The sequence below is a fragment of the Truncatella angustata genome (assembly GCF_020726525.1).
Source record: "Truncatella angustata strain MPI-SDFR-AT-0073 chromosome Unknown BKA67scaffold_5, whole genome shotgun sequence".
Classification (NCBI taxonomy): Eukaryota; Fungi; Ascomycota; class Sordariomycetes; order Amphisphaeriales; family Sporocadaceae; genus Truncatella; species Truncatella angustata.
Window position 1 is genome coordinate 200,478 of NW_025763385.1, and position 11,350 is coordinate 211,827.

Consider the following 11,350-nt stretch of genomic DNA (forward strand, 5'->3'; position numbering starts at 1 on the left):
TGCTTTGTTTGTTTGTTTGAACTTGTTACACATGACGCTGTTCGTTCAACTGGACTTGCAACGATACTGTGGGTGTTTGGCATGTTCTCGTCTCATTAATATTATTGTAGATTAGTTGGTCTGTTTTAATCTAGTCTAGTACTTGTTGCTCCTTCTCCAATGCAGTACAGTTGCCGTCATGGTTGGTATTCGACAAGTTTTTCTCTTATACTACTGCTTCATCTGGGAATCGAGTGGCAAACATGCCCAAGGCCTTCAATGTGAAGGTGAACTTATAGTTCTGGTATGTGATCATGCAGCTCTTGTTGAACACGCCTTCAATCGCCTCAGCAAGCCACTCCCCATTCGGTCGTTGTCTTTCCATGACGAGCTTGACACCCTTCTTGATTGGCTCGATATCAGGGTATTCAGCATGCATCAACCCAATAAGCGCCCACGAGGTCATCACCACTTGTGATCCCGATGGGTGTTCCGCGTACACTCCCTTCTCGCAAGACTAGCAGATCATGGTTATTAGCGCCCTAGGTCGGTATTCAAACGTGGGAACTTACTCGGTAACTTTCCGACCACCCTCCATCCGCCCTTTGCCTCGAGATCAAGAAATCACAAGCCTTCTTCGAGCTGGAGCTGTTCTCGTACGTTTCACCAACACTGGACAGGCTTTCCAGAGCAAACATGGTGGCATATGTGAAGCAGATGGCCCAGTTTCCGTACCATCCGCCGTCAGGGAGTTGTGCTCGCTTGATAAACGCAAGCACTCTGGCCTTGAAGTGCTTGATCTCGTCCGCTCTGTAGTCGGGCCAGAACTTATTGAACAGCGATAGTGCCGTGATCACTGCTGTGGAGCACTCAACATAGTCATATTCAACCATGATTTTGCCAAACACCTCTGCCGCGTTGAGCATTTCCAGAAGTTCACTGCCTCGAGTCGGCTCATACGATGAGCACGCACCAGATGCGTTTTGATACGTCAGGAGCGTATCGATGGCGTCAAATATCCTTTGATCCTCCAACAGTTGAGGATATCCCGGTGTTCTCTGCAGCATAATCACCGACTTCAAAGCCTCGGAAATGCAATCGCTCACGGCATAGCCCTGCACCTTGTTACTGAACCCCCAGGCACCTTTTCGCTGTTGGCGGTAGCAAACATCCTGGTCCTTGCAGTTCTTGCGGATCTGTTGACTGTCCAGAAACCCGAGAGCTTTGGTGAGCATCGGCCTCCACCTGGGGTCTTCGGCAAGTCCTGCATCCACGACAGCTTGAATAGCGAAGGCCGTATCCCAGTTTTGCACGCCGTTTGTACCGTTGCAGAGCATTCCTTCGTCCTTGACCCACAAGGCGTCTTCGAGTCGCTCCACGTGCCTGCGTACAGTATAAGCGCCTGGTCCATCACGGATGTAGCACACGATAGTGTTCATGGCAGCATTGACAGGCGCTAGGTCGGCAAAGTCTGTGTTCTCATCTTCCATGTCGATCAGTTTGCTGACCCATGCTTCTGCTCTCTCCACTAAGCTGTTGGTGCGTAAATAGGGATTCCAAATATTAACGAGCATCCAATTGGCGGTATTGAGCAGCCATGACTTGGGGTGATAATTGTCCTTGGCAGCAATGGTATTTCGGTGTGCGTTCCAATCGATGTCATCCCACTCCTGAACAAAAAGTTCTTGTCGCAGTTCCCTGATGACGTCCGTCTCTTCGCATGTCCATTGCTTGGAGTAGATGTAACTCATGGACAAGAAGACTTGTCGAATGTGTATCCACCACTTCCAAGGAGAGATGGGTGTCCAATCAGGCAGGAGCCAGATCTCGGGTGGGACGGGGTTCACAATGCCCCATTTCGCGACGCCCAAGACGCTGAGCCAGAATTTGGCCCAGTGTGGTGCGTGGGTAGCACCTCCAAGCTGATGAAGCGTAGCTCTTGCTTTGACCATGAACGGCTCTTCTGGGTCAACCCCCACCAAGCGCAGGACTGTATAGTTCATGGATGTGCCAAAGACAGTGCTCTCTCCTTCAATATGGAGGCCCCAACCACCGTCTTCGGGGTGCGCACGCGCCTTGAGGTAGTTTTTGATGGCAGTCGCCTTGTACCAAGGTATTGGCGTCTTGGTGACATACCATGCGAACACAACCCCAGGAAGTAAGAACATGGGACCGCCATACTCACTTCCCCATTCTCCTGAGGGCAGTTGTAGTTTTTCAAAGAAGGCCAGACCATTCTTTACAGCATCGATTGGTTTCTTGGGCTTCGGCAGATCAGGGAGACCCTACGGCCAGAGAGGCGCATCAGTTGAGGTTGCTGGGCAATCATGGCTATGGGAGAAAGTGAAACGTACGAGATCGAGCCCAAGATACCATTTGTCGGCATAGCTCTGTGGCCATTCCTTTGCATCCTCGTCGTCCTCGAGGTAGTGCCACGTGAGGCGGCCGTCGTCGTCCAAACATCGCCATCGAGTGATGTCGGTATCTTCGCGGACTTTTGGCTGCTTGGACTCGGTAGGTGCGAGGTCGGTGTCGCTCCGCCGCTTCTTCAGCGACCCGTTGGCCTTGGCGTAGCCATTGCCATTGCCATTGCCGATGCCATTGGCGATGGCGGTAGTTGTGCCGTTTGCTTTAGAACGCGTGGTGACCATCTTATGGCTCTCAGAACGCTCGCGAAGTGAACAGGCAGTTCGAATGGATTCAATGGCGCTGGCGCTGGCGTCCTTCAAGTCGCGAACTCGGAAACTCACCCCCCAGGACAAATCGAGGGTGGCACCACTTCAGTTGATCAAGCAAATTTCTGGGGCTGTCAGCACGCGAGCGCTAACCTAGTACCGTACATACGTATACATATCACAGTAACCTTAGGTTAGTAGGTATCCGTATCTAGGTTATGTAGTGAGGGGTTCTGGTTCTTTGCAAGGCCGCGGGCTCCGGATTTCAGGGGCCGTCGTTAGTGTTCGCAGGGCACCTACAGGGGGCACCCACCAAGCACATCGCCATTGGCTCTTTCCGGCTGCTGGCTCGCACGAGACGCGAGTGTTCACCATCACGGTCATGCCTTCCTACTTGTAATAAAACAGCATGGACCTGAGTCACACCTCTCCTTCACCGTGTCAACATCTATGGGCCATTTTGATTTTTGAACCACGTAGATTATCGGGTTTGATTGTTGGGGCCAAGTATGCATTAATTACTGCCATTGGAGCGATGAAGCTGCCTACATAGCCTGGCAGCCATACGCTCAACCACGTCGTGCATCCACCTGGACATCCTCAACTCTTAAAGCTACCGCGCCCTGTAGTTACTGCCCCTAGGAAGAAACTTGAGGGCTGAAATTGGACTTCCATATCCATTTCATTTTTGCCGTGAACAAGTCAACCACCATGGACCAAGAGTTTTTCACCAGTTCCTCTGGCATGGCATCATCCAGCTCAGCACTAGTCAGACATCAACCTTCGTCTTCTATACCAGCGTTCTGCTCAAGTTACGAAGAAAGTGCACCACAACGTAGTCCTCGTCAGGAGCCTGAAAACGTATCTCAAGGCCCCGCGGCCCCGATTATCACAAGAATCGAGAATACACTCGAAAGTGTCGTTGATGCTCTCAAAGACAATCGTCGACTAGCCATTCCGATGCGAAGTCGCAGAACCGGCAACGAAATAGAAGTGCTATTTCCTACGGCGTCGTCCTCTGGAGCTCGGAGGTTCGGTGCGTCCTGCCGATATTTGACTAAACTCCTCCATCGTTCTCTTGCCTAATCACATTTGAAACTGTGTCCAGCCGCGCTACTTCAGGTACTATACCACTGCCACGAAGCTCTGGTCCACGGCACCGTCATTACCAAAAGGTCTGTATATGCTTGTGCCCTCGTGTCCGTCTACCAACAGGGCTTCAATGTCATTGATCAAGACCACAGACATATATACTACCAGCATCCTGACTTATTTGGCACCCAAAGTTACGTCAATCAACTCGTGGATGATGTTGCCTTCACCTTTGGAGTCAGTAGGGATGCCCTGAACATCGTGCGTATAGCCATCTGTGCTAAGTAACCGTTTACTGATTGAGTCTAGGTTGCTGCCTCGAAAGGACTCGTCGCTGGTGGGCCATTCGATGTGCCTGGTCACCATGTTTGTCGATCCATGAGATGTGTTTACCACCACTGACCATGCTTTTAGGGTGTCTCAGTACCTCACACCAGTACTCTAGAGGGCATCGACATACGTGAAATACAATGGATCTTGATCATCGAGAAAGAAGTGTGTTTTTTTCCTTTTTTACTGTTGGGAAACAGTCCTATGTTGCTAAGCTTGATAGGCGACATTTCGCAGCTTGGCAGCAGCGCGATATTTCGAGACTTCTGCTGCTGGACCTGGGTTACTCGTCACGGTACGCTCCCGCTGCACTGAAGGTGTTTTTCTTTTTCTGGTTCCGCCTGACTGACGCGGCATTTTTAGGCCAAAGGATATCCGGACCTGGCCACTCGGCAGTTCCTACACTTCATACACCATCAACATCATTGTGCTTCAGTGCATGCCTTGGTGGACTTCGACCCTGATGGTATTAGCATCATGCGCACGTATAAGCGAGGTAGCCGCAGCTTGCAACATGAAGAGAACGTCACCATCCCCAGCTTAGTCTGGATGGGTGTCAAGGTCTGCGATATTGCCTATCATATAGACTGTGAACAGTCACTGTCGCAACCCCCACTACCGTCAATCATGGAGAAAGCCTCCATTCCACGTGGGCGAGAAGCAAGCTCACAACTTAACCCACAATATGACAGAGACATGCCGGCATCAGGATTGATCCATACCGTGGTTCCTCGCCTTACGACCACCGATTACAAGACTAGCGCGCTTTCCATGAACGACCGCTACAAGGCCGTTAACCTTTTAGCTACGCTGAACAACGAGGAGGACCTTGGAGCTGAAGAGTTGGACTTGATTTGCGAGCTGCAGCTGATGTTAATGCTGAATGTCAAGTTCGAGATTCAGGCCATTGGAGAAGAAGGACGGATGATAAAATGGTTGGATGAACGACTTGCGCCCGCTTCTAATTTAGCTATACTCGTTTGAATCGGCTCAACGGTCCACATTCTGCACTTATAAGGTGCGGGGATATCGGGTATACTGGTGGTCTTTGCATTGGTCTATCGGTCCATGAAGTAAGTGCGTCAGCACAATAATGTCCCGCTTTGCCTAAAGGTCCCGCCGGAAAAGGGTCCCGCAAGTCATTGGTATCAGTATCGCACAATAGATCGCTCTAAATCTCGTGTCATGTCAGGATTTGATATGTAGCAGTGCGTCAGCCTCATCGAGCACATACACATCCCCGGATTCTCCGCAATTCTCAGATGGCGGGGAGTGCTTGTCCTATTCCTGAGTAACAACCGGCAAATTGCTGATTGGCCCTTGGTCGACACGTATGGGTTAATTAGGACTAACTCAGCTCAGTTCCATGTGACGCCAGAACTCTGTGTGGGTTACCTTAGCATATCTCCAAACATTCAGATCTGCTGCGGACAGTTATCGATGCATTCACTTATATCTCCTCTCAGTGCTGTGGGGGACGGAGATGCAGTCTTGCATGTGCAGCCACTATGGCCGTATGAATCATGTGCCTGATATACATATCAAATCCATCTATAAAAGTGCTTTGAAAGGCGCCTTTGTTGCCAATAAATCTCCAGCGCTTGAAATCCTCCGAAGGCTATACAACACGCTTCTGCGGGCATTCAACTACTCGCAGAACCTGCTACAAGGACTTCAACCTCCATCATGGCAAACCAAACGTTGTCATCCTACTTGCACGTGGTTCTCCACTCCTTCGTGTCGTTCATAAAGGCGCACCCGTGTATTTCCATCCTTGCATACCTGTTTCTTCGCGCTCTTCATAATCGTTATGCCTCACCACTTCGCTCGTATCCAGGACCTTTCCTCGCCTCCGTGACGCGGCTCTGGAAAGTCTTCTCAACAGTCCGCGGACGCACACATCTTGACCACATCGATCTGCATAGACGATACGGTCCCATTGTGCGTATCGCGCCGCGTGAGATATCTCTTTCCTCCCCAGAAGCCGCACGAACCGTCCTCTCCGCCGGTAAGGGCTTCTATAAGACGGACTTCTACTGGGTCTTCCCGCCGCCCGAGAACCCGGATATCTTCACCGAGATACGCGAGGATGTACACGCCGCCAAGAAGAGAGTGGCTAATGTGCCATACTCCATGGCGGCCATGAGGCAGCTGAGTCCCTTTATCGACGACACGATCGACCTCTTGGCGTCCAAGCTGGGCGAGTCCTGCGTCGACTATCAAGGCCAGGGCCGAGTCGACCTGGGCGCGTGGCTGCACTACTTTGCCTTCGACGTCCTGGGGGAGGTCGCCTTCTCACGCGCATTCGGCTTCCTGGCCACCGGCCACGATGTGGAAGGGGCGATCAGGACAATCGACAACAGTCAGACGTACAACGGCATCGTCGGGCAGGTCCCCGAGTGGGATTACGTGCTGCGCAGGAACCCGCTGTGGAAGATCATCCCGTATTTTGACCCGGGGAATGCGTTGATCACTAGAATTGCCTCCGAAGAGCTCGGCAGGAGAAAGCCTTTTAAAGCGGAAGAGGAAAAGAGCGGCGGTGATGGCAGGCGCGACCTGCTGGGGAGTTTGATCAAGGGCCACTTGAAGGAAGGGAGCGGGTTTGGTGAGGGCGACGTGTTTGCAGTGGCGCACGGGGCCATGTAAGTCTTCGCCTCCGATTTCTGGTTGATGGTACTGACCATTTCTCCACAGATTCGCAGGTTCCGACTCGACTGCCTCGACCATGCAGTCCTTTTTCCACTTCATCCTGTCCGTGCCAAACGTTTACAACCGCCTCCTAGATGAGATGGAGCGTGCGATCAAGGCGGGCCAGGTCCCTACCGAGGGCAATGTCGAGTACCTGCAATCCTTGGAGTTGTCGTATTTCCAGGCATGCCTCAAAGAGGCAATGCGACTGCGTCCCGCGGTCGGTCTCAACATTACGAGACATGTTCCCGCCAGTGGCATCGAACTCGACGGCATCAATTTTGCTGGTGGCACGCGCGTGGCGCTGAATGCCTGGGTGCTGCATCGAGATGTTGATGTTTTCGGGAAGGATGCTAATGAGTTCAGGCCGGAGAGATGGCTTGAAGATGAGGAGCAGGCCAAGAAAATGGAGAGATTCATGTTCCAGGCAAGTCCTGCTCTTTTCTTTGCAGTCGAACATTCGCTTCGACGAACTGGCTAATATCGAGAAGTTTGGCGGCGGTGCACACGTCTGCATCGGACGCAATTTGGCTCTGCTCGAGATTAACAAGGTAATCCCGAGATTGCTGAGGGACTTCAAGTTCGTACTTGTGCACCCTGGGAGAGAGCTCAAGGCTCATGCATCCTTCTTCGTCGTGCAAGAGGGCTTGGATGTGTACATTGAGCGGAACGAGTCCTCGGCTAAATGGAAGAATGCTTGACGAGGTGAAGAAAATCAAACTTCCCCAAAGGAAATCAACAGGAATATCTGACGAAACTCAAGAACTTATGCCCTAGGCTGTCTCATTTATGTATTCGCACCAATAAAAGTATACAAAGAAAGCCTCTCTCAGCGACGCTTATCCTTAAGGATTATAACTGACGACACTTAAGTACTGCACATCAAAGTACGTGGTCTCCTGCGGACCGCTACTGCCACTGCTTCCCAGCATCTGGTAATCGATGATGAGATAGAAGGCAGAGCCCACCATGTTAGCGCCATACTGCGTGGTGATCAGAGCGCCGTTCATGTAGAAGTTCGCCTTGAGCGTCGACCCGTCCGACTCGGCCCGCAGCTCCACCAGGATCGTGTGCCACGCCGTTGTGGGCGTCGTGTACGTCACATCCTTGGCAGCTACTTCCGAGCTGGTGTTGAACGTGTTGAACGACACCTTGCCCGTGCCCTTCCACTCCGCGAGGTCGATCTCCGGCGGCCAGCCTTGAACGGCGGTGAGCCAGAACGCCGGCCAGGTGCCCACGGCGACCGGCGCGACGAAGTTCGCCTGGAAGTCTAGACCTCCGTTGGCATCTACCGTGAAGTGCTGCTTGGCGTACACGGTGCCCGAGTCGTAGCTGAGATCGCTGTCGTCGGACTGCGGTCCGGTATAGTTGGACATCAGCTGCAGGTAGGCGTCATGGATGATGGAGACCTGCGACTCCTTCATGAGTGCGGCGCCATTATGTGTATCGCCCCACGGATAGTTGTACGAGAAGTACGACTCGAATGTGGATTGAGAGCTGAAGCAGGTATCTGGGATGAGCGTGGTGGCGCGCTTCTTGAGTTCGCGCTCGTGGATCGAGGCGGCAGGTGATGCCGTTGCCAAGGTCAGCAGAGAGAGAAGACAGAACTTAGTCGCCATCTCAAGAGTTGCTCTTTATGTCCTCAAAAGTATGTTAGTATGGACGACTTAGCTCAAGAACAAGTCAAAGTAAAATGTCAACATGGCGGCTTGCTTGGTCGTGGAATACATGGCTTTCTTATATTGCCTGGAGAGCATCACTATATTTCATGCGGTAAGAAACAAACATCGCGAGGCTCCTTGTTCCGAATTGATGGCTCCCCAGTCCGAAGGGAGGTCGTCGTTTCAGAGTTTTGCATAGTCGCTGCAACATGGTCAAGGATATTGTGGGGGTGATCGCCCGCTCTTTCAGGGGTCAACACGAGTAGATCAGCTGGCAGCTCCCTTTCTGGGACGATGCGCTATCCATGTGGTTCGGCACTTGAGATGGGGCGCGGGTTTGCCATTGTGTACTTTCTTCCACCTGTCGCACATCCCGGGGATGTGACATGGTTGATATGGTTTGGTTCTGACGGCAGCGCTTCGTCTCCAATTGTTTGCTTTACGGACCGAACCGCACCGAGTAGAATGTCAGTTTATACCATCGTCAGTTTCCACCCTTGCTCATTCCCTAAAAAACTTCCTCAGAAAGTCCAACAGGAAAGCCGTGGATGAAACTTAATCACGATTCACAATATACGATTTAACGTCACTGTATTTAGAAATGGGACATCTCACTGCGAAAATAAATTTGGCGCAACTAGAACATGATGTCATCAGCCCCTTTGTGATTACCTCGCGGTTTTGCTAAAGCGATGCAAGACTCGACCTCTCACATGCAGTCTCTCCTACCTGTCGTTTGTGATGCTCGAGGATGCCTACCTTTTGTGGGCTTTGAGTCAAAAAGACCTCCATTAAAGCCTGCGGTCAGACTATCCTCGGTCTTCTGTAGATCTGTTGACATACCACGCTATTTACTTGTTGAAGAAAACAAAGGTTTTCACCATACTACCATCAGTACAAATTCTGGTGAGACCAAAAGACTTCCGTCTTGGGTGCTGGATTGAAAACACAATATTCTGGTAGTGTTACATTCTACGAAATTCATCTGGGGGCTCACTTTACTTTGTCCGTGGAATAAAACAGCCGGAGGTAGATGTACTGGGTTTGATAACATTTCCGGCCTCTGCTCCAAGCTTCCACCTGCCCTGCGAAGCTTCGGATAGTCTGGCATTGCTGCTCAACTACGTTGCCCAGGCTGAACAGTCGTTTGCGGTGTTCGAACCGCCGGACAATGAAGATTCAACGGCCCGTCAACTTCTAGACGTTCTTCTAAGTCACGACGTATGGGTGCGCTCAAAATACTGTGCTTGGCCCAACAGGATCTGGCACAACAGTGCCGCAAGTGGCTTCTGGCAGGACGATGGCTTGGGATGACACGACATTGATGGCAAGAGGCGCCGCAAGCCTCCATATGTTGCGAAGACAATTGACGCATAAGTGCTGGAACATAACGCGAAGTGGCTGAGGAATATCATATCGGCAGATGCACACTACTTCTTTCATTTTTCTGATGACTCCATCGGGGCCATGGCCAGACCATTATGCGGACCTCAGAGAGGGAACCTTTTCTGCTTCACAGGGGGCTCAGAAATGGAGCATGTACTACGGCCAAGTTCACGTAAATACGATATAATGAGAATTCGCGAACGATCGGTTAAAAAGTTTGTTAACAATATATCCGACTTTGGCTATCAACAATTGGATCGCCGTCCATGTCTGGTTCAATTTCGCAATAGCTATGCAGACTGTGCCCCCTGAAATGCATCACCCTCCGCTGAAAGGGTGACTACGCACCACTAGTTTTGTCCATAGTTTTAGCTTCTTCACCTCCTCCAGACCTGCCTTCAAGATTTATCAGAGCGTAATCCCTGTATTTAGTTGGGTCCGTTGGGTCTCTCGACTTCAGTTGCCTCCTTTGGTCACACCTAACACAGCGAAAGTGCTTTGGTGGTGTGATTGATGTAGTGCATGCGCTGTTGTCAGTCAAGGTTTCACTAGCCTCTGTCGACTGGTCCAAGATAGCCTAGGTCCGTACAACTGGCATCCTGTCTGAATGCTGAGAATTCTTACGTCTCTGTTTGTTAACCCTCTTGGCTTGGTTTGACAAATATGGTATCGTGTGGTGGCTTAAGGGATAATATTTTACATCTTTCGAAAGTACACGATTCTGGTATCAGTTTCAGGAGCCATACCAAAGCGGAATGCATGTTTTGCATTAGGATAGCGGGAAATCGATTGTTGTTTAAATCAATTGGTTACATGAAACCTTTGAAAACGTCACGTACTTGAAATATATCGATGATGGGGTTGTGCTTAAGACAGGATTATAATTAGTTGCCTCTCATGGTCTAAAACTGATCCATCCGTGTTAGATACTTCTTAGTATTCAAGAATTCACTTTAACCTGCACTCTGTGTGTGACCGGACGACTTGAGCAAATAAAGGGCATTTCGCTACTTGCTGACTCGACAAACGATATTTTTATAGAGCAGGTGAAGAAAATTCATCAAACTGCTAAAAGCATCATTTGTGTCTGCTGAAAAACTGCACCTGAACTGACTTGAGCGGTAGTGTGATGCGTTTGAAGACAGTAAGTGATGTGCATGTCTTGCTTAAGCTTGATGGTTTCGCAACGGAGTCACAATATAGCGCTTTGGAATGCGCAGCTGTCGGAATTGACACAGAACCAAGTATCAAGTTATTAATTCCTGTGAACATGTCCTATTATGCCTTGAACCCTTGCTCGCGAGGAGTGTAATCACAAGTCTGGTACACATTTTTCAGAAACAGATTATGGGCGCAAAGTAGGGCGCAAAAAGGGGTCCCTGGCAGCGGTCATCAACTGTAAGATTCTAGTCCGACGTTAGAAATGTTGCAATACAATTGGAATTGTATTGTCCAGGTGTTTTCAATTCAGAACATTAATTCTTTCTCAATGTCTTCGGTACTTCGGATCCGCAGCAGACCTGGATTTGCCCGAGAATT

At 50.5% G+C, this 11,350-nt stretch overlaps 4 protein-coding genes across 4 annotated transcripts; 2 read left to right on the top strand and 2 right to left on the bottom strand.

Annotated features, from left to right (window-relative positions):
- Positions 1-6: 6 nt before the first annotated feature.
- Positions 7-2,888, bottom strand: BKA67DRAFT_624429 (squalene/oxidosqualene cyclase). Its single transcript, XM_046105525.1, has 3 exons — positions 2,334-2,888; positions 552-2,264; positions 7-496 (listed from the first exon to the last, which is right to left on the bottom strand). The coding sequence occupies exons 1-3, from the start codon at positions 2,628-2,630 to the stop codon at positions 206-208; spliced, it is 2,301 nt and encodes a 766-aa protein (XP_045956818.1). The 5' UTR covers positions 2,631-2,888; the 3' UTR covers positions 7-205.
- A 477-nt stretch (positions 2,889-3,365) lies between these two features.
- Positions 3,366-5,060, top strand: BKA67DRAFT_691912 (Spo11/DNA topoisomerase VI subunit A; the record flags this gene model as incomplete). Its single annotated transcript, XM_046109195.1, has 6 exons — positions 3,366-3,690; positions 3,763-4,007; positions 4,056-4,112; positions 4,161-4,241; positions 4,300-4,371; positions 4,440-5,060. 6 exons carry the CDS (start codon positions 3,366-3,368, stop codon positions 5,058-5,060), a joined length of 1,401 nt encoding a protein of 466 aa, XP_045956819.1.
- Positions 5,061-5,762: 702 nt separating this feature from the next.
- BKA67DRAFT_519570 (cytochrome P450) lies at positions 5,763-7,465 on the top strand (the record flags this gene model as incomplete). Its single annotated transcript, XM_046098106.1, has 3 exons — positions 5,763-6,718; positions 6,771-7,215; positions 7,256-7,465. The coding sequence occupies 3 exons, from the start codon at positions 5,763-5,765 to the stop codon at positions 7,463-7,465; spliced, it is 1,611 nt and encodes a 536-aa protein (XP_045956820.1).
- On the bottom strand, positions 7,446-8,587 carry BKA67DRAFT_293457 (uncharacterized protein). Its single transcript, XM_046096026.1, has 2 exons — positions 8,478-8,587; positions 7,446-8,405 (listed from the first exon to the last, which is right to left on the bottom strand). The coding sequence occupies exon 2, from the start codon at positions 8,381-8,383 to the stop codon at positions 7,610-7,612; it is 774 nt and encodes a 257-aa protein (XP_045956821.1). The 5' UTR covers positions 8,384-8,405; positions 8,478-8,587; the 3' UTR covers positions 7,446-7,609.
- Positions 8,588-11,350: the final 2,763 nt, after the last annotated feature.